Source organism: Syngnathoides biaculeatus, chromosome 1 (assembly GCF_019802595.1).
Source record: "Syngnathoides biaculeatus isolate LvHL_M chromosome 1, ASM1980259v1, whole genome shotgun sequence".
Taxonomy (NCBI): domain Eukaryota; kingdom Metazoa; phylum Chordata; class Actinopteri; order Syngnathiformes; family Syngnathidae; genus Syngnathoides; species Syngnathoides biaculeatus.
Window position 1 is genome coordinate 12,253,329 of NC_084640.1, and position 23,015 is coordinate 12,276,343.

General features: G+C 41.0%; 1 protein-coding gene across 1 annotated transcript in view; it reads left to right on the forward strand.

Annotated features, from left to right (window-relative positions):
- The window catches only part of csmd2 (CUB and Sushi multiple domains 2), a 234,610-nt gene extending 214,996 nt beyond the window's left edge, over positions 1-19,614 (forward strand). The window contains exons 58-76 of the mRNA XM_061816677.1: positions 30-203; positions 372-545; positions 3,205-3,393; positions 3,519-3,692; positions 4,625-4,807; positions 6,419-6,595; positions 6,958-7,137; positions 7,284-7,457; positions 7,609-7,782; positions 7,988-8,061; positions 8,677-8,788; positions 9,053-9,232; positions 10,426-10,491; positions 10,931-11,092; positions 11,683-11,795; positions 12,111-12,198; positions 14,109-14,241; positions 14,459-14,637; positions 14,919-19,614. Coding sequence (XP_061672661.1) covers positions 30-203; positions 372-545; positions 3,205-3,393; positions 3,519-3,692; positions 4,625-4,807; positions 6,419-6,595; positions 6,958-7,137; positions 7,284-7,457; positions 7,609-7,782; positions 7,988-8,061; positions 8,677-8,788; positions 9,053-9,232; positions 10,426-10,491; positions 10,931-11,092; positions 11,683-11,795; positions 12,111-12,198; positions 14,109-14,241; positions 14,459-14,618 — 2,687 coding nt within the window. The 3' untranslated portion in view covers positions 14,619-14,637; positions 14,919-19,614. The remainder of the gene's footprint in view (positions 1-29; positions 204-371; positions 546-3,204; positions 3,394-3,518; positions 3,693-4,624; positions 4,808-6,418; positions 6,596-6,957; positions 7,138-7,283; positions 7,458-7,608; positions 7,783-7,987; positions 8,062-8,676; positions 8,789-9,052; positions 9,233-10,425; positions 10,492-10,930; positions 11,093-11,682; positions 11,796-12,110; positions 12,199-14,108; positions 14,242-14,458; positions 14,638-14,918) is intronic.
- The last annotated feature ends 3,401 nt before the right edge of the window (positions 19,615-23,015 follow it).

Genomic DNA, 23,015 nt, shown 5'->3' on the forward strand with positions numbered 1-23,015 from the left:
TGTGAATACATTTTTTTTTCATGTAATAGCTGGCCACTGTGGCAACCCAGAGCCTATTGTTAATGGGCAAATTAATGGAGAGAACTACAACTATAGAGGTAGTGTTGTGTACCAGTGCAACCCAGGATTTCGTCTCATCGGAGTGTCTGTGAGGATCTGTGAACAGGACCATCGCTGGTCAAGACAAACCCCAGTTTGTGTCCGTAAGTACCTACATGTTGAAATTACTGGTCCCCTGTCTTTTTTGTGAAAACCGTGTGACTGTTTTTATTAATTGAAATTATTATACCGAGTATGGCAAGACCGTTAACAGGACAAATGACACAGACTTCACTAACATCTTTTTTCCCCTGTTTTTTTTTTTTCCCCAGCTATCACATGTGGTCATCCTGGTAACCCCACATTTGGGATGACACAGGGAAACCAGTTCAGCTTAAATGATGGCGTTCGCTTTGTCTGCAATACCGGATATGTTCTTCAGGGTGCTGTTGAGTCCAACTGCCAGGCCAATGGGCAGTGGAGTAATCCTCTCCCTCGCTGTAAAAGTGAGTAACAAGTGGACATTAATATTTAATCAGAATTAGAATTTACTATTCCATACAGAAAATTCAAATCAAAGTCAATGGAAAATGAAACAAAAACACAAACCTTTACAAATGTGACATGAAAGTGAGCCGAAGAAATTTACTTTATAAATAAAAGCAATTTCATTTTGATTTTGTATTCACAGTTGCACCCTCACAACTGTCAGACAGGTTTGGACAGTAGACTGCAGGTTGTACTCCAAATATTTATCGATTACATAGATTAATACTGAATTAAAAGTCCAAGATCATTACATAAATGAGAAAAACAGGAGAAACAAAAACCTCTGCACTGAAGATTGTGGTGAAAAGAGTTACCACAAAGGTGATGTGACATTTGACTGCAACATACACCAGCACAGAGTCAACAGTCTCAAGGAACAAAATAAAAACAAATTGAGACAATGAGGCACACATGAACAAGACGAGAATGGCTGGAGGGAGCTGGTTAGTTGACACGAGGAATATCTGCAGAGGGGAACCTGAACAGAAAAAAATCACAAAATGGAACACAAAAACACATACATACCATAACATGGAACATAATTAAATGTATTCTAAACAAAGTCGCCCAAAGCCCAGACCAAGACACTCAGAGGCATAGTGTTTTAATGACTCCGCTTGCAGGGAATTGGAGTGAAACAGCAAAAACAGAACAGTAAGTTATTAAAATAGTAAATGGTCAAATACGTTTATGAATTATTTAGCTCACAGGCTCACCTCCGAGAGAGGCGAGGACAATAACGGCATCTTTTAGCTCGTATAGAGGACAGCTTCATTTGAAAAGCCGCACCTCGTCTATTATTCAGTCATTCAATTTTGTGCTTTGTACGAGCAAAGCAAGGACATTTAATTGGGTTGTGTTTTTGCATAAAAGCAAAATATCCAAGCAACGCTAACTGAAAGCTTCATGGCAAGCGTAAAAGGCCTCTTGTGAGTTAAGGTCCAAAATGTGACTGAATAAATGAAGGACCGACTTTAATGAACGCATTTGTTTTGCCGCAGGATAAAAACAACATTTTTAGACATTTACGAAAGCAGTGGGGAGGTTAAACGTCCGTGGCTTGCGTCTTAATTTTGAGATGAAGGCAAATGTGCAAAGGACATTGTGTACCAGCAGGATGGGTGACTGGCAGCCCACATCAATGTCTGACTCTTAAAATAAATGGATTGGGACACTGTGTATTTGTAATGTTAATGTTTATAATCTTTAAAATAACGGCTGCATATACATGCTAATAATAATAACGTCAGAGTTGCCATGGCTGTACATCTTAAATCTCTTTATTCTGAGTTGCCTGGATCTCGGTCGTCTCTAGATCTTGAGTTTCAGATGTGTGACACTGTGAATAGGGCACCGGGATGATGTTTGGATCTTCCGTTATCCTCACTGCCTGTGCGGCCATAAGTAGATTAGAGGTCTCGGCGAAAATCTAATTTATCACATGCATTAAAATATTGCAGCCATATTTTTGTAAGTACACTCCCTGCTATGCTCTCGCTCTGAGAACGAAAAAAGAAAAATGACCTGAAGATTCATTTTACCTCGGCTTGCATTCATGAACCTTGAGCTTTTCTTTACTGAGAGGTAGAGTATGAGTCACTCAGACAACGGATAAGGATTTCCGCTGGCTATAAGTGTTTGCTTGCCCATCCATAATGCGCTTAGCTCTCCCTAATCACCAGCAATTTGACTCTTGACAACAGAGCCAAAACGCCACCTGCCTTTGGGCTACTCGTATTTAGTTGGCATTCATGAATAAAAGGTGAGCAAAACATGATGGAAGAAAAAAAAAAAGTCCTGGTTACAAGGCCATTACTTGGCAGGGGTCCATTAGGCAGTGCTTAAGGGATACAGTAAAGCTTGAGTCAATCTCTAGTTTGGAGGTTTGTGGTGAACCTTTTTTGTGTTGTTGGAATAAGTACTCCGATGAGTCAAAAATGAGTTGCTGAGATATTTATTTGCTGGATTTTAATAATGAGCTACAGGTCGGTCGGTCATTTGGTCAGTCATATGGGAGAAAAATATTTTTGGGTGATTCAACAGTGATGCGTGTTGGGAGCATAAAAATGAGATAGCTCATTAGCATACAATGACTTCAATTCATGTGGCAAATAGGGCACGGTTGGGCATAACGGCTCCTCTGGATGTCGCAGACAGTTTTTGAAAGCCATTTAGGGATTTCGCATCGTTGTCTATTTAATTCTTATTTTCATTTTTTTCAACTAAACATCAAATGCAAGTCATTGAGTTGTTGATTCTGTTAAAATAATATATAATTATTTTTGTATGAAACACACAAAGTGGATCTGTGCCAACATGATCAATAGCCTGATATCCAGCTAATTTTAATATATTCGATAAAAATTTATTACCTCCAGTCTATCTGCCGTTCTTCTTCATTGGTTTTGGGTTGGATGCTTGGTTGAATGGATGCTGGAATAGTGAAAGGAGTAACTGAAGCTGGAGATAATGCAGACTAGAACCGATCCAACCAGCGCTGTCTGAAGACGGACAAAATGTCTTCTAATGAGAATCACGTCACATTTCAACAGATTTAACCTGTGCCATCACCTAACCCCCCAACCCTCCCTTCTTCTCTGGTCCTCCCCTCTCCAGCTGTGAACTGTACAGAGCCAGGTCATGTAGAAAACAGCGTTAGGCAAGTCATTCCCAGTGGACCACATCGCTACAGCTTCCAGACCACCGTGTCATACCGCTGCAACACGGGGTACTACCTGTTAGGAACGAGCTCTATTGCCTGTCAAGGTGACGGTACCTGGGACCGCTCCCTGCCCAAGTGCCTTTGTGAGTGCTCCTGGTGGGGAGTGCCATTGGCCACTTTTCACTGACTGACGGCTTTTTATTAACCATCCACATTTCACTTGTTTGCCTTAACTGTTTTTTTTTTTTTGGTCTCTCCATTTGAACAGTGGTCTTGTGTGATCGCCCCAGCATACCCCCCTACGCCCAGATCTCAGGTGACCGTCGAACCGTGGGCTCAGTCATCCGCTACAGCTGTATCGGCCAGCGCACCATCATTGGCAACACCACGCGTATGTGCCAGCTGGATGCGCAATGGAGCGCCTCACCGCCTCACTGCTCTGGTACCGACTACTCCCCGTTTGACCAAATTTGGAACCAAGAGTGTCCAAACTTGACATTGAAGATTGGAACTAATAAAAAAACATCAATCTTTTCAATACAAGGACAATAAAGATGCATTTCAGGGAGACGGACAGATCTTAGCGGCGTAATGGGCAAAGCTGGTGCACTAAAGCAGCGGCTGCCTTTCTGTTTCATAGGCTTCAAGGGCAAAAAACAATGTCCTCAATAAAATCATTTTATTCCTCTCATATTAGACGAAGCAGCCAGGATGCTTACATAGTAGCTTGTTTATGAAGCTCAGTAAATATGTTGGCCCCTGCACTACCACTCCCCCCCCCCCATTTTCTTGTAATATCCACATGTGGAATAAATTGCGGACGTTCACTTCGAATCCACAAATGTCAACACATCAAAATTGATGTGACCATAAAGTATTTCAACAAAGTCAATTTAAGAAGAATTACAACACACATGTAGATGACACATGATGGCATTTTTATGGCACATTTAACAGCAAATGAGGCAGGCAATAAAAACAACAACACTTTTAAGATTTGTCAAAATTTTGTAGCACCATTTAGATGGCATTAACCTGACAATGGTCAAGTTAGGATGTGACAGCAAAAACCAATGTGTCACTGAATTATTTTACAAGTGGAATACTGTATATTAATCGGATAGGTTGTTTCCTCCATGTTTAACAAATAACTGCAATGAAAGAATTTACATCAACAGTATGGCAAATGGAAACAGAGAAGTACTAATTTTGTCGGATGGACCATTTACAAGGGCTTCTGGCTCTTCTCCAGCTCTCGTATTAATGTTATTCTCGAATAGGAAAATATCCATCATACTAAACAATTCTACAAAAAGCTCAAGTAGTCAAACCTGACGGTGGTTCATATTTTCTCTTCTCTTTTCCGTTTCATAGGCGAATCCGCGGGTCTTTGTGGAGATCCAGGTGTTCCTGTGCATGGCATCCGGTTAGGGGATGAATTCACAGTGGGCAGCGTGGTGCGCTTCAGCTGTGAGCCAGGTTACACGCTGAAAGGTTCTCCGGAGCGAATGTGCCTGGCCAATGGGACTTGGATAGGGACCCAACCTGAGTGCCATGGTAAGAAATACATACGGCCGATGCTCTGTGTGTGTGTGTGTGTGTGTGTGTGTGTGTGTGTGTGTGTGTGTGTGTGTGTGTGTGTGTGTGTGTGTGTGTGTGTGTGTATGGGTCGCGGGATCTATCATATCTAATAGAAACTAAATTTCAAGGTCAGAATGTGAATGTTATTGAACAATGATGGACATTATAACTGATGTACTTGATCACTTCGTGACAGTTTTTAACTCTTAACCTGTAAGTTAAATCACAATTCTAATCACATCGGCAAAACAGCTGCCAAGTTTGGCTATATGTGAGTATGGAGCTGAGCAACTTCCCCTTTGCACCGAAAGCAGACACTGGAGGTCGATAAGCAATCTGCTCAGGATGCACTCCTGCATGCACTGCAAAGATATTCTGGACACATCTGACTTGAGACCCAGGGGCAGACCCAAAAGGCAATAGAGGGATTACACAGCCCAACCGTCCTGGAAATGCCTCAGGATTTGAAATGAAGAGGTGGAGGACACTGAGGAGAATAAAAAAAAAAAAAAAAAAAACGACTGCTTGAATTGCAACCACTGCACTGCAGATATTGACAAGTAGCGTATAATTAAATGAAGGCCTCGGATGGAGGCGTAGTCATTAATGAGCACAATATCTGACAGACGCTTTGCAGTTCATGCGAGGTTATTGAAGTTGACAATTGCATTCACTGATTTCCTTATGCAGTATAAATATGCAAAGTAAAAGTAATATTTCCTCATTGAAGCAGATAACATCGCTGATATTTCATTATCGGAAAACTTTCAACCGGTGTTTTTGAAAACAGGTCATCGCCGGTCATGATATCAAGCAATTTGTTGCTGTCTCATCCCAATCAGACCCCTGTGTTTTATCGAGCGCCCATCACACACACATAATCAAAATTCAAACTAAATGAGGCAAAATGGGCAGAGCATTTTAACTAGTGTTTTATGCGTAGCAAGATTGTGAATGAATGCTTAAAGATTCCTAAACTAAAATAAAAATTCAATTTCCACTGCAGCGACTACTCCAGGCTCTACTTCAACTTCTTACATTCGCTATTTAGCGGGAACCTCACACTCACTCGCTCTCCTGTTCTTTAAACAAACACACATCTCCTTATGTCAGCAAGTCTTTGCCTTGCCTTCCTTTGGCTCAATTCCCTCTTTGGTGTGTACATATGAGCCGGCGTCACCCACCTGTTCCTAGCTGGCACCGGCTTCAAAGGCCGGACCACATCTGGTCATTATCGAGGACCTAGACCCTCATGGCTCTGAAAGTCTGATGCAAGCTGGTGACTGTGGTGAAAAGAACCTCTGCTTGTGTCTGATTGTCAAAGCTTGAGACCCACGTCAGATTCTATAATGAAATCCACTTACCCATCACATTAATGGATTGGATTTCTCATGATGTCGCATAGATAGAGTGATCTCAATTTAGTAATGAGATTAACACAGAATATGTTGTGGCAGATTTGGAGAAAAGTAACTGTTCATGGACGGAAGCATTGAATAAACAATAAGAAATGACATTGCCTCCCGAGCAACTGAACCTGGCGTATCTAAACCAAACCAAATCTCTTTGTTCCCTTTCTGATCCTAGTCATATCCTGTGGAAACCCTGGTACTCCTCGAAACGCCATGATCCTGGTCCACGATGGCCTAACCTTTTCCAGATCTATTACGTACGCATGCAGGGACGGCTACTACTCTACTGGCCTTCTTACCAGACACTGTACGATAAACGGCACCTGGACCGGCAATATGCCCGAGTGCTCTGGTAAATTAACTCATCTGGACTAAATCCAAAGTACATTTAGTTGTTTTTTTGTGGATTTGTAAAATTTGGGTTTAATCATCTGCGAAAACTCAGGACGAGTGTTTGTAAAAGCAGCTTTTTTAGGTTGCTTAGTTGCATTGCACGTGCCATGCTAATCACTTAGCTCCGATTTTTTTCAGAAATGTCATTTTATGTCAGCAAAGACAGCCTTTCCTTAGCCAAATTTGGTCATGTAGGTAAAAATAAGATCTTAAGGTGGAATACATCTTTAATAGTTACACCAAGATTGAGCTTTGAAGCTGCAGATTTCTCTTGATGATTTTTTTTTTTTTTTTTAATATTTTACAATCGCCCTCGTGTAGTAATCAACTGCGGTGACCCAGGAGTACCAGCCAATGGCGTGAGGTTGGGGAATGATTTTATCTACAACCATACGGTCAGTTTCCAGTGTTCTCCTGGTTTCACCATGGATGCCGACCGTGCTTCCACCCTCATCTGCACCAAGGCTCGCACCTGGAATAGCACCAAGCCTCTGTGCAAAGGTATTCTTGCATAATCCAATGCGAATTTATCCTTTGTAAAGTAGTGAGTCTGTTCAAATATCTGACATAACTTTTAGTATTTGGAAAATACCACAAGTGAATAACAGATAACATGAACTCAACCAAAATGTCTCTCCCACTGGTAGCAATTGTCTGCGGTCCTCCGCCGAGCATTCCTAATGGACAAGTTGTTGGTACAGACTTTAACTGGGGCTCCAGCATCAGCTATTCCTGTAACCAAGGTTACCAGCTGTCACTGCCCACCGTGCTGACTTGCCAAGGCAATGGCAATTGGAGCGGGGAGAAACCACAGTGCTTTCGTAAGTGGCGTAATGCTGGACAGCTCAATTCCAGTCCAATGCGTGTATTTGTTTTACCCAACAAATCACATTTGCCATATGTCCCTTAGGGAAATTCTTTGATATAAATCCCCGCATGTTTTGGTGTATTATTCCATCTTTTTTTTTGCAGCTGTGTTCTGCGGAGACCCAGGCTTGCCTGCTCAAGGGAAGAGGGAAGACCGAGGCTTTACCTACCTTTCCTCGGTCTCTTTTTCATGCTCCCCCCCATTGATCCTGGTGGGCTCTACCAGGAGGTATTGCCAATACGATGGCTCCTGGAGTGGAACTCAGCCCTCTTGCATTGGTATATAACATTTTAACTTTGTTTCTGCCTCAATGTGGTCTAGACATACAGTGGATGTAAAACAAAACAGCAGTCCTCAGCCTTTAACATGGGGTATACAACACAGCAGCTATTATTTAATATAAGACTGAAGACTGCTCATTTCCTTTCGATGAGACACTTGATTGTTGCGTAATAAATGAAGCCAACTTTATTTTTGTTTCAGATCCCACTCACACCACCTGCACGGACCCGGGGACCCCTCTCTTTGGTAATCAGAACAACAGTCAAGGCTATCAGGTATCCAGTGCGACAACAACACTTCACACAAACGAAGAAATGCGTATTTAGTGTATAAACCTTCACCGTTGTATTATTTTATATTCATTCCAATTACTCCAGAACAAACTCTCCAGTTCTTAGTCCTTTTGTGTTGAATGACTAGATTCAAGGATGAAGAAAAGTCTACAAAAAATATTTATATTATGTTGCCAAAGTATGGAAATCATTATAGCTTTGCTGTGCTTTCTCCTTTTCAAATGACAATGCTAATTTAAAGTAATGTTTTTTTTTCTGAATTACTGTTCGTGTTATTTAAATGACCTAATCTTGATGATTTTCACCACTAAGGAATATAATTGTCCGTGAAACTGTCACAATTAGCATTTGTTTGCACTTACCGTTTGGCAGTAGTTCTCGGAATTCATTTGAATATAAAAATTCTCTCTGTCTTAACTCGAAAAGAGGAATGCAATTGACTGTTGCTTTATAGACTCCTTTGACAGAATAACCACATTTATGGTAGGCTTTTAAAAACACAAAGTGCACTTTATATGACATTTATTATACATTATTTGAAGTCTCGAACTACTCCTGTCCAATATGTGCCATATTTTCACATGCCCTCTCTTCCAGATCAGCGGCACGGTTTTCTTCAACTGCAGAAAAGGCTACCTACTGCAGGGCTCCATTTCTCGCACATGTCTCCCCAACCTCACTTGGAGTGGTTTTCAGCCCGAGTGCATAGGTCAGCTCACATTCAAATTCAATTGAAAATAGAAAAAAAAAAAACAACCACACTGCATTGGTGGTCAACTCTATCATTTATAGCACTTTATTTTGCACATCTTTTCCCCCCTTTTTTTCTTTCCAGCTGTGGTTTCTCTTAAACCTCACTTCAATTCTCACTCTTGATAAGGCCACTTTCTTCTTCCTCACCGCCTTAAATGCCTTCTCTCTATCTTCCCCCCCCCCCCCCCCCCGCCCCATTCCCCATTTTTTATGTCTGCAGCTCACCACTGCAGCCAGCCCGAGCTGCCAGCCCAGACGGACGTGCGAGCCATTGAACTGCCATCCCTTGGCTACACGCTGATCTATACGTGCCAGCCCGGATTTTACTTGGCCGGAGGATCAGAGCACAGGACTTGCAAGTCTGACGGGAGCTGGACAGGGAAACCACCTCTCTGTGCAGGTTGAAATATTCTCATGATTTTTCCATTAGGGAACACTTCTCATTTCGACTTAAATATGAACAGGTTTCATAACCTTTTTGATGTGAACTTGAGCTGCGCATAATTTGGAATTGAAATTGTTGAAACATGCTGCACGATCCCCCAAAGATACTAGAGAAGTCATCTAAAATTTGCAATTGATGCTTTTTATCAGCTCCCCATTTTGGCCACGACTAAGGCAGTATAGAGGGGTGAAACAGCAGATTTGCCTAATGTTGATAAATACCTTGTTAACAGTAGCTTATAATCAGACACATGCAAGGGTAGGAAGGTCCATCCATCACACAATTACAGTCTATGCACACACATGCACAGAAAGCAAGCGTTGCAACATTAACAAGCGGCCATAACCTGATAAGCACAATGCTTGCCATTGATCCACTTAGCAGGACAGCTTTTATACATAGCGAGACAATGTTGATAAGATTTTTTTTTTTTTTCAAAAGTAGCTTAGTGGCTTGATTTTTCACAATTTTGATGCCTCCTTTGCTACAACTTCCAAATTTTTTTGTAATCATTCAAATTTCGGCAGGGTCGGTAGCAGCATTCTGTCAAATTAGAAAACACATGAAATGTGACTTAACGGGAACTTTAAATTGAGGAAAAAGGCGAGCTAAGGGGCGCTGCCATGTGCAAAGATGAGTTGTAAAGCCAAGAAAGGTTTGCTATTAAACGTGAATGTGCTAGGAATGCTGTTTTAACAGCACCTTTGTGTGCAGTGATGGATTGGCAGGTCAAATCCTGGCAGCTAATAAAGAAGAAAGGCCTGGAGGAGTTTGCGCTTCTTCTTAGTGGCCGTGTTTACTCAAGGTGTTATTGGTCATAAACTACCGGGGCTATACCTGTCTTCGTATGTCAATCCTGTCTCTGTTTGACAGTTTGGGAGTGTTTGTGAGTGGCGAGACCTTATTGAAGTGTCTCTCGGAGCTACAAAACTGTGTGTCTAACGGATCTGTAGTTCAGCTGGGACACCCGTTTGATGCTTTTGTATTGTCCAATCACAAGTTAGAGGCGCTGGCTTAATGCAGCACACGGGTACCCTAATGGTCTCTTCTTTGAGTTTTCAAAGTCAAGATTATCCTATCACACATACTGCTCTGTTTACAGAAATGACTTTTTTTTTCACCCGATATTTTGTTGTTATGCGTCCTAGCTGACAACCGTCCGAGTGGTAAGAGCCCCGTGGGAACAGTGCAGGAGCCTCCTTCCAAATTACCAGGTATTTTTTTTTTTTTTTTTTGGTTTTGTTTTGCAAGATAGGTTTTTCATTTAGATTTTTCTTTAGCATACACACTATTCCCCCTCTGTATAACTCTTCTTAAAGTTCCAGTATAGCGCACTTTAAAATGATCGACATATTTTTCTTCGTTTCTATTTAAATGAAATACCAAAATAACAAAAGGGAAATGCAACGTTTGTAATGCACCTATTTTTTTTTCAGATGTTGTCAACAATGTATTTTCTCCTTCTGTTGCATGTTTACATTTCATGAGTGTCTATTTTCTTTTGCACACTGGATTTCTCCTATTTTTTATTGAATAGCTTGACAGGACATCCAAAGACAAGAAAAAAAAAATGTGTGTCCCAGTGATAACTTTGTCACTTACTTTTCTACCTGTCGCTCCTTGTCATTCCCGCCCCCGCCACCCCTGTCTCAGTACCCGGCGGAGTATTTGCAAAGAACTCTCTCTGGAGGGGATCCTATGAGTATTTGGGGAAGAAGCAGCCAGCTATGCTCAGCATCACTGCCTTTGAGTCATTTAGCAACCGGGTGAATGGAACACTACTTGACCACAGTGGCGTGGAGCTCAAACTGGCCGGTTGGTACTCCAGAAAAGAAAATATAAACCAAAAAAATGGCATTAACAACACTTGCTTGACTTACCTATTCTGTCTTTTACATTGTATTTGAGGTCATTCACTACCCTTGCTGAGATGTTGTTTACAGGCGGATCAGAAGTAATCGCTGTGATGTAGATTATTGCTACTGTTATGGAAAATAAAAACAATAATCAAATTTTCCCTGTGGCATACTTCATGTCTGGCTGGGATTCACTGAAAAGCAAATTTGCATAAGCAAAATGCAAGGCCTGATCACTTCTGTCTGGCTAAGATTGTCCCAACTCACATCATCATGCATTTGAGAATGATGCTGTTATTGAGTCTTGAGTATCGGAAGAAAATACTGACAAAAAGCTGTTAACGCTGATTGTGCAATATTTGGCATGTGCATGTTCATGAATGTCCAATATGCAGCACGAACTGCTGCCCCGATTCCTCCGTGGTTTCTTTTGATCCCGTTTGACGATACTAGACGGCTGGTGCGTGCTGTGAAATGTGAATTTCCCATCGCTGTAACTCTTCAAAGATTAAATGACTTTATAATCCTGTTTATCTGATATCCCTGAAGGTACCTATAAAAGAGAAGAAGCCCAGCTGCTGCTCCAGGTTCACCAGATCCGAGGTCCCGTGGAGATATTTGTCAACAAGTTCAAAATCGACAACTGGGCTCTAGACGGACACGTAAGTGAGAGTCTCTTCTATCATTTAAATGTCATTTAAATTATTGCTGAATTAGCAAGAATTCCCTTCTCCGTCCGTGTGTTAGGAGCACATGCTTATATTTTTTATAATTCACAAAGAAAGGTTATTCCTGTGTGGCTATATAAGTTTTCTATTTCATGTCACCCCTCTTTTCGACATTTCATCTTCCGCCTGCACCAGCAGCCGACATTTTGATGATGCGCTGTTTTTTTTTTTTTTTGTTTTGTGTTTTTTTTTTTGCGGCACTTGGATGTGATTGGATGTTACTGTCTTCCTTTCATTCTCCCTCGGTAGGTGTCCTACATGTCTTCATCCAACTCCTTCGTGTACCAGGGATTTGTCCGTGGTAAAGGCTTTGGGCAGTTTGGTCTGCAGAGACTGGGTGAGCGAGCTGCCTGCATTTTTAAAAACAAATAATCATTGGACTTTGTGTGAAATGGTTTAAATTGTGTAGTTTGTCCACATATAGTCATGTTGTAGTTTATAGTCAAATACACAATCACAGCCACTATAGCATGGCCATACAAAATGGTGTATATACACAAAATGACTCCAGTGAGTTGTTTGTAGTTTTGTCTCTTTGCTCTACCATGCAATCTTGCACTTGACACTGTAAATATACTTCGAAGGTTCCAGGTGAATATTTGTTTTCATCCCCTTAAGCGTGTATTCTTTCTCATGTCTGCGACGTGAATTACTCCATTGTATTTTTGTTTTTGTTTTTTATTGCAACAAATCCTTCCAGCCAACACTCCATTAATCTAGAAGCCTGCTACAGTCGTGCAATGTGTACACAAGAAAGATTTATTTTTCTAGTTCCTGTACTTTTTATTGGCCTGCTCACAATAATAAAATGAGGAAAGCTCATGTTTAAAAAAAAAAAGACAAAATATTGATTCGTATTTTCATCCATTGATTGTTTGGCAAAATTCTAATTATTGGAAAAGAAGCTAATTGAAATACAAGATAAGTAAAATGGGTTATCTTTTCAAACGTATTATTTTTTGAATGTGGCTCTCTTGGTGGGAAATGAGGGGAAAAAATTATGATTAATAAAAATGCAGTACCTCCAAATTTGGCCAGGTTATTAATACTTATGGGCTTAACAGTACAAACCATTTGAATTCATTTGCCATCAATCACTTTAATTTTGGGGGTTTCGCAAACTCTAATAAAAGCTGACAAAAATTGCGCAATATCAAAACACATACTCTGTCTTCCTTTAATCTATAACAACAGCCATGTAATCTTTAACCTGACTTAAATTGTGAATGAATATTTATTATCATGATTAATTATTCACTAACCACTGATTCTGAACACGCCCCAGGCGCCAAGCTACGCTCAGGCAGGTCAAGTGTATGACAAAAATGACTCTTTGCGAATGTATTCCCGCTGTGTTAATCTGACAAGGAGCTGATTTTGTCATATATTGCACCACCACTTCGAATATGTTCAATAATAACAATGACCACACGCAACAGGAGTTTAGATTAAAATGCAAAGTCAGGACTTTGGTTTTTTTTTTTTTAGTTGAGCAACGAGTGCCGTCTTGCTCTGGCCACAGCAAACAAATCTTTATTAATACCTTTGGAAAGTGGGCCTCTGCTTGTGTGTTTGGATTCAAGCCCGTATGAGAAGTCAGGGGGCTGAAATGCACGTGTTGGTAATAAACCCACGCAATTTGTTGGAAATCAGCAGTTGGACAAACGGCACGCCTCAGTGGGCGTGGACGAATGTGCCCGCACTCACCCGCTAGAGGGATGATTGGCAAGTACAACGTAAGCCGTTAATTGAATTCCTTCTCAAGTGTCACTTGTTTTTATTGAAGCTTTATTTTGGTAAAGGGGGCAGAATGGCAAACAGCTGGGCTGTTATTCTGCAGGTGTAGCCTTTGCCGCAGACACGCACGCTCAACCAAACACACACATTTCTAAATTAGAAAATGCCTTACAAGTAGCGCATGCCTTTAACTCAGACTGATTTTTCCCACAATGGGTTTTGACGTACCCAAAGGGGGGAAAATTAAAGTAAAGGACCATGATAAACTTTGAAAGGTCACTTGTCTGCTCAGCCTGTTATGTAAATTAAGCATTTGCTAGCAGCTCCCCTCCAACCATAATAATCACCATATTTATTTCCTCTCGGTTTATTTTCCTTGAATTATTGGGGACTGGAGTCACTGGCAAAGGTTTGAGCGGGATAATCTCCCTTGTTCATGAGGGTTTCTTTTTTAGATTCGCTGTCTATTGAATGGGCACTAAATGATGGAATGTTATCGCATGCTTGCAGAGAGTTTAGATCCCAGCAGAGACAACACAGCCTACAACTTTGCCTCCAACAGCAGTTCAGTGGCAGCAGCCATCCTAGTGCCTTTTATAGCGATGATCATCGCAGGCTTTGCCCTGTACCTCTACAAACATAGGTACGCTTTGCACATTTATTTCAAGGTTTTGCACGTTCGCACCCCGCGTGGAACATATGATCTGTGATAAAACTCAATTTGCACAACTCACATAAATTCGAAAGATAAACAAGATGAAGTTTTGTTAATGGAATTATTCAAAGTCCATTCCGGGAACCATTTGTGCATATATTTTTAACTGGATTCTCCCATGTAACACGGCATTGCCTTACTGCAGAAGAAGACCCAATGTCCCTTTCAACGGCTACGTGGGCCATGAGAACACCAATGGACGGGCTACGTTCGAGAACCCAATGTATGATCGCAACATTCAGCCCACTGACATCATGGCCAACGAGACCGAGTTCACAGTCAGCACAGTGTGCACAGCTGTATAGCGACCACTTCCTTCTCAAGGTAAGACACGGCACGCTGTCAGACGCTCATATGGTACAAAGTGGACCAAGAAAACTCCAGCACCAACACCAACTACAGACAGATCCTCCGATATGCAACATTTCAAATGAACCATTTGAGAATATGATGCCTAATGTTACCTGTTTCCTTTTCATTTTCACGTCGTTGCGTCATTTGTCAAAGTTCTTCCCGTGGTTCATTTTTCTTTTCATGCCCAGATACGAACTCTATTTTGACTTGCTTTTTACTCTCCCACCCCCCCTTTTGCATCAATCCGTCAGTCAAGGGAGGAGAGGTGCACCCGGTCTTTGAGGCCATCCCTCTGTCATTCCTTAAGCAAGAAGGCGAGACGAATCTTATTTTTGTGTGGTGCAAAAACAGTCGAGAAACAACTCCAGTGGAAAAATATCCTCCCAAAAAAGAATCAACGCAGCAACATTCAACAACAAAATGCTTTATTTTTATTTTAGTATTTTTTTTTTTTTTTTTTTGGGGGGGGGGGGGGTTTAACGTCTTACCACATCCTGAAGAAATGTTTGCACCTGAAACTGCATTCCAGGAGGAAGTAATGCTGGAAGCAAAGCTGTGACAACTCTCCATGCCGCCTAAACCCAAAAGGAATTTTGTGATCAAAAGACCTGAACCTGTTGCGACCAGAGATCAACATACAAGTCAGCTGTTTGGCAGACATTTTATTTCATGATTTGCTATGGTTTCCAATTGTTTTGTTTGTATTTGCCTTCACCCTTTACGCTGCTTGCTTTCTGTGATGAAGAACTCTTCTACGCCCCCAACCATCTGTTCCTGAGGCAGTTAAAAGGTTTCATCCACAAGTTTGCACCACCAGAGGATGGATTTAAAAGCAGTGAAGGCCATGTTGGAGACAAACTTTTGGCCCCTGCTGTTTTTGAGCTTGTTAATGACTTTTGTGTTGAATTCATCATGCTGGGCAGTGGTGTCCAGTGGAGGGCTTTGACGGTGCAAAGGGCTGCAGAAAACACTCGTAGTCATCCGAGGCGATGCATTTATTTGTTTTTAGTTTTTTCTTGGTATCTGCAACCTGATCCGGTAGTCTAATTTCATCGCTTTTCTGTGCTTTTTTTTTAAATGTGGCTTACCACTCTGCCATCACGGTCACTTAAATCACACAAATTTCACACAAACTCAAAAAAGCAGAATCTCATCAATGTAAACGTATCTTGAGATATTTTTTTTCCTGTTTCCAAAGAGTTGAAGCTGCAGCAGTTACAGAACATAAAATGTATGTTTTCACAATTATTATGATGCAGTTTAACAACTATATCTCCACAATTATTTTACTTTTATTACTAAAAAAAAAAGTATGGGGTTTATATATCAGTGTCATCATTAATCGAGGGAGAAAAATACAATTGATTATTTCATAGATGTCATTTTCTCTGAAATGTTCTGGCTCATGAACTGATGTCATGCTGTTCTTCTTGAGACCACCAAATGGTTAAGAACAGCACCTCGACTGGTCACAGCCAAACAGTCCACTCGGTTCTGCCTCCATCTCTCCAAGATGCGATTTTTCAGCGAATGATTCATAACAAAGCTTTTGGTTACTAAAAAGCTTCAATTAGTTCCAAGAAAATCAGACGCAAGAGCCCAAACCCTTTCTGTTTGGAAAAAAGGAAAGCTATTGTGTTGTCAGCGTGGCAGCATTTTTGCTTGTGAGTCACGACAGGGTCTACAAATGCACACAACTGGTACAGGTGTGATACGCTACATTTGTAGAAAACAAAAGCATCACCCACAAAAAAATATATTGTCATTGTTCCAACCTCTAGACGCTTTGCGCTAAGGGGACTTTTTTCAGTGTGATGTACGGATGAATCAGTGAGTAACTTCAGTCGAATTCCGTTGTGGTCTTTTCTGTAAGATAACTTCTGGCAGCTTTGTTCCGTTTCAAAATAATAATAAAATAAAATGTAGCGTTGCTTTGTTTTGTCTTGACTTGGCATGAATAGGTTGCAGAGGTCTTCTTGAAAGTTGTGACGGTGGTGGGCAAGTTGCTGGTATACTCTGATGTAATATGTTTTTCCCCCAATAATGTAAATATTATTTGGGCTCCCAGAATTAAGGAAAGAGCAAGATCTGTGATACTCTTTTTTTTTCAGGCTGACACTTGTCGAGAGAAGTCAATTCCTTATAGGAGGAACAAATGCTAAACGACATTTTCTGTGTGTAGATGTGTTTGGATGTGACTCGGCTCCTGGCTATTTATATCTTAGCACCTGTACGGATGCCGTCACGGGGGTGAGTGCTTGACTTTCAACAGACTAAATGGAGCCATTAGTTGCATTCCGGTGTAATTTTGCCTTGCCACATTGATGACTGTGAATAGCCATCTATTTTACCCCCGGGGTGGATGGATGGATTATACAACTGCAGTATTAGAACAGAATGCAGAAGAGTGGCTTTGACATAACAAGCAAACAAAGTCTTTCTAATCACCGACATACATGCAGTAATTCCCCTCCAAAAATCTAGGCCTTTGAAACCAATCACTGTAATGTTCCTGGAATCAGAGTGGCTGTGAGCTGGTAATTGCTTTTACTATGTTATTACTTTTACAGCCCTCACTTATCGCAACGCCACAGATAGAATATTGCCCCTTGCCAGTCTGCTGGGGAATTGATGGGAAAGGAAACAATTGAATTCCCTCGGAGATTCCGCAGGGAGCGGAGAACCCGTGTTATCTAAGCAGGCGTTGCCCTTCAGTTCTCCAAAAAGTTGGGAGGGGGTTCTTTTATTTATTTATTATGTTGGAATATTGCTCAGAGTATTTCTCGCAGCGTGGATATTTTCAAGTAGTCCCTCCCTTTTAATTGAGTTTCCCCACTACATTTTTCTTTGAACGGATAATAATGCCCTTTCACAAGATTAATTGTGTTAGCGCTAAACTAATGCGAGTGGCGAACAAGCCGCGTTTAGACTACGGACTTTCTAACGACACTGGTTAAATTCTGGATTATCTATACAGCGATTGTTTGTGTGCAAACACAAGGGCTCAGTCGAAAATATCAGACCCGAAGCTTTCTCCTCTGTATTTTTCTACCCTCTCCACTTTCTAATAAGCACTTTATGTTCATCATAGTGCCTTGTCATGACCTCATTATAGTGGTGTGATATCTCCAATTTGAAATGGCATAGATCGGGGTCTCTATTACTCTTGCTGTCCAATCTTGAACATAAAGTGCATCTACAACAGTTACATGCCGACTGAAGGAACTGCAACTTATTCACAGATTTTTTTTTTTTAATTTAGATTTGTGATGATTGAATTTTTACTCAGCTTTGCCTTTTTGTTTTAAGTCATTTGCAGTGTGTAAATGTAGTTTATTGTGTGGAGGGACTAACTTCAGTTGACTTATATGCAGTATATGCTTGCCTATGTGTTTTGATCGGTCGTCGCATGTTTTGGGAAGATTGGAAGTATCAACCAAAGAAATCGATCATGTTCAGCTTTTATTGTCAATGTTGCATCACTTCTACTCATAATGCACGTTTGGAACGGGGGCCAGGTCTTTCTCAGTATCAATACTGGGTGTTTCATGACTAGAGAATTGCTACATGTGCACGGGAATATTTTGTAACCTTATGGGTTATTCTGCAAAGTTTTTCCTGAAGAAAGTGCACTGAAGCTTAATGGGAAAGTTAGAGTTATGCTTTAAGAGGTATCCGGCACAGTCCTGGTTCTCTTTGCATATTTAAAGGCATAGAATCTGTCCATCCTCTACACACTTTTGTTATCAGCAAGGAACAGCTCTCTTCGGCTCCCCATCTCGTTTATAATGAAACAGACCCTCTGCTCTGCTTCCCGTAGAGTTCTCGAAATTTCCCGTCAGTCGGCGAGGTGATTAACAGCTACCTTTTTTTTTTTCTTGCTCATTGTAATGCAACAGTTTGTTTGTACCAAACAATCCATCAACATATTTGGGGTCAATTATCCTTTGTTACAGTATCTCCACTATCTCCTTGTGTTGGAGGCAGCTGTGCCACAGCCACTCACTCTCTCTCGCTCTCTCACTGCTACGTTATTCAGTCCCAATGGCAAATGCATTTCATCTCCAGTTTTCAGCAAAGCCCTTCTGACTCCAGCTCAAGAGGGAAAGAAGGAGAGATGCTGACGCTTACGGATTCAGAAAATTGAGTTGAGTTCAAGGGTCGGTAATTTGTCTGAATGTACTTGATTTCACTGTGTGTCTGAATTTGTTGATATTAAGAGTTCAAAATCAGTTGTTTGCCAGTATTGTCAGAAGAACTGATTTTCAGTGTAAGGATGTTTTCTGTGTGCTGTTCTTTGCAACCAGGCCCACCCACCACCCCCCCTCAACCCTCTCAAAAAAAAAAAAGAAAAAAAGGTTTTTTTTCTGTTATACAAAAGCTTGGAGAATCTGTGAACGGGCCACTGGATGAGACCAAATCTCATGACAACTCAAAAGCACCTGAGTGAGCTCCATGTAGCTCTTTAACAGACTGAACAGTCAAACAGCGAAAAGGCAAAGACTGATAGATAAAGTCAAGCGGTACATGAAAGAAACATGGACAGTCCAGTCTGTGTCGTGTCGCTAATAAAGATATTAACAAATTGAAAAAAAAAATACATTTTTGTACAGAGATATATTTTTGTGAAAACACATTTGTAATATAAAATGGAAAAAAAATTGAATTGACATGTCATTTTCCCATTATTGTAGTACAAATGCTAGTGGGGAGTCTATGGAAATTATCTAAATAAATCTATATATAAATGTATACAAAGAAAAAAGGGGGGAAAAAGCTTTTTGTATATGTAAAAAGAGTGTACATAAAAGTTTACATAAATATTGTACATATGTAAGACCCACCATGGCTTGTCTGCAATATATAAATGTATTTTATCCGTCTGTATATGATGCTTTGCATTGTGTCTAAGCTTATTCTACTTTCTTGAATTTGAAACTTATTTTGAAGGGGTTTTGGAATAAAACACTTGAAAAAACTACTATTCATCTCAGTGTTTCTTTTAGGATTTTGGTCATGTTTTTTTTTTTTACATTTTTTTTCCCATTTTATGAATTTAATTGGGCTACATTTCGCAATTTTAAGCTACACAACTTCAACTTCTGTCAGTATTGGACTTCTGTGGCCCTTCTTACGCTTACGCTAACATTCACACCTATGCCCTCCATCAAGTGTCTTTCACCCAAGTTTTTGGAATGTAAGAGGAAATCGGAGCTCCCTCAGTGAAGCTGTTCAAAAACAGGAGCGAACATGCACAAAGTTGAGAGAACGCGTTCTTCATAGACCCCCAGACAAGTTTTGTCACTTTCCATACCCAGAAACAGCAGTATCCACTCTTTTATAGCCTATATGCCACATCCTCCACTGAGAATGAGGTCCATTTGATCCGACAGTAAATTTTAGTGAGCCATCACCCTGGACTGAGCCATAAAAACAGGAGGGATGGGTAAGACAGGCAATGTAATTGGTACAGCTCAAGTCGGACTGGGGCTTGCCACTCTTCAACCTCTGATGTGACATAACTAATACAAGCACGTACATTGCACTTGTTTATCAGGAAGATCAACTTTACGTGCATGCCTAATAAGCAAGACAAGAAGAGGGGGTTCCTGGAGCAGTTAACAATGATGCGCATCGCACATCAAATAAGAGAGAAGCCCTCCTCTGCACTCTTGCTGCAAAAGCACTTTTGAAGGCTGCCCAGGGACCAAAGTCGTGATCTACTCACGGCTGCAGCTGCAACAATGCACCAGTTCCTACCCCAAAAGGAAATATAGACAATTTGACCATGTGGTGGGTCGGCAAAGTTGGATTCAGTCGTACACTGAATGTACCTCATATTTGATATCACTTTAGTTGGGGTGTATAATTTGTCCCGCACTGTCTTGATTGCGGACATACTGCAATTAATCCATGCTTGCCTTCTTCTGATGCATTTCAAGTATGATTAGCCATCATGAGAAAAATAGTAGTCATGACCTCTGCTGTACGAAATGTACAAAAGATCCCGACTAGTGCAACTCCGCTGCATGGTGAGAATAACTGGAAAAATGGAAATATCAATCAATTTGGCCCGTACTCTTCCACTTATAATTGTGGCTGTCCCACAGTGAATGAATAATTGGTAAAAATGCTGTTAAAACGGTCCATAACCAGCTGTGCCATGTCGTCTCTTTCGTTTGCTTGTTTTTAATTCTCTGCTTTCCTTCTTTGTGTGTTGGTCCTTTGTCGCCATATTCCATGTTTCCTTAGTGGCAAGTGTTTTGTTTCTTACTTTAAATTTAGTGTTTTACGCCATAGTCCTTGTTTGCCTTTTTATTTTTTTTAATACCTCTTTGAGAGTCGTGCACCCCCGGCTTGGTTTCTAGATTCCCACCACTTTGTTCCTCCACATTTTGCCCCCACTCCAATACCACAAAACCGAAAACCCAATCCTGACAGCATTGGCCTGATTCCTGACCAGTTTCTTAATACCCAGCCGTCGCCGTTTCCAAGCCCATCTTAAAAATAGATGGGCTGCACCAGGAAGTGCATCCAGCATGAGCGTACCACATAAATCATGCGAGTTACTCGCTGTGGCGACCCCAGGTCGAAAGTCACAACCATATTTATTATTTTATGTCTCTGCTTGATGCAATACCGTGGTATTGTATCAGTGGTCGTAGTGGGTGAATTACCTTAAAGGTGGCCTTGACAAAAATATTTTGATGATTCATTGAACGGCTGTGCTACTTTTTCGACCAACTTGACGATGCAGAAAAAAAAACGGAATTTATTGATTTCATTTCCAAGCAGACAAATTAAACACACGCTGCTATCTCAGAAATACAAGTGGCCATTTAGAATTGCCTCGTCATCAAATTAGAATCAGATTTTGCCTAAATGGACTTTCTAATGGTTTATCCACAGCGCGGGTCATTTGTGAGATCATGACGATGGTGCATTTAGTATATGTTTCTGACTTTTAAAATACTTTGCTTCCTGTGTGTGCAAGTTACACAAGTAGGGCAAGCATCTAATTAACACTTAAATCTGCGGTGCTCTTCACCGAAGCAATGCAGCAAAATAAGGAAAAAAAATAAAACTTTTGGAGTCCTTGAGTCGCTCACAGAATATGAGGATGCTCGACTATTAATTTTGTATTTAGACCTTCTGTTTATCCCATGAAAGGATGAATTAAAAAAGCTGCCGGCGTGTTGGTCAAGGGAGAAAATGCGAAATGTCAACGCAAACAGAGAATATCAATTTTAATTAAATAAATCATAAATGATCAGAGCAATGGGCGTTTGTGAACTTCATTATGACGCAAATGTGCTAATTAATCCATTTGACGGGCTTGCTCTGGAATCTTGCTTCTTCAACTTAACTGAAAGGGGAAGGAAAGCAGAGGAGGAAAATTGATCCATCCTCCATCTTAAATGCTGCTTGCGTCATTTCGCTGTCATCCCGTGAAGTGCTGACAGTTCGCTGTTATATGTTGTCCTTTTGTTTTAAGCCATAGATGGTAATTGGAGACTCGGTGTCGACTCATATCATGGGGCCAGATTGTTCTTTTGACTCATTCATTAGCTAAGATAATTAAGTTTTCATCTCACATCCCATAAGCTCATTAACAGATATTTCCATGATATGTATTACGGCACATTATTTAGGAAGAAGCAAAAGCCGCCGTTTCTCCCCACTTTAGGGGGGGGAAGGAGACGAATCGATTTGCATAGGGAATGATTGGCGATGATTTGCAAGGGTCACGTGGTTTACAACGACATCAAATGACAGGTCCAATATTGGACCCGGTAAATGTAAGACTGGCCTCAGCTTGCTGCTTTTTATTTGTAATCATCGCAAAGTCGGGTCTCATATGGCGCTCCAGTTAGTAAGCCAGATCCCGGCTGACAAAGTCAACTGACACGGCAAATATATACTTAGTTTCATCAGACAATCCCTTCATCCATGGTCCAGTGTCTTCTGGGAATGCAGTGTGGATTCTGCCTGATATTAGCCAGGGCCCAGGCGAGCCTGCTGGTGGGGGATTTGGGAGGGTAAACCGACAGCTTTGATGTCTCCTTCCACGTCCAAGCTCGCCACAGTAAAATAAGGGATTGGCGGGGAACAAAGAGCACATTCGTATAAAGGAGATGCAGTTTGTGACTTTGATGCCAACAAAAACACGCGGGGGAAATAATTACACAGCAATAAGCCGTGATTCAACCATGTACACCCCGGACCGCTATCGCCACTCAACATGTTGAATGTTATGTAATTACGTTTTCAAAGCTTGCTTTCTTATTTGCATTATTTATATGGAGCCAAACCCAACGTTGACTGCCAGCCTTGCTAGTTAACGTGAA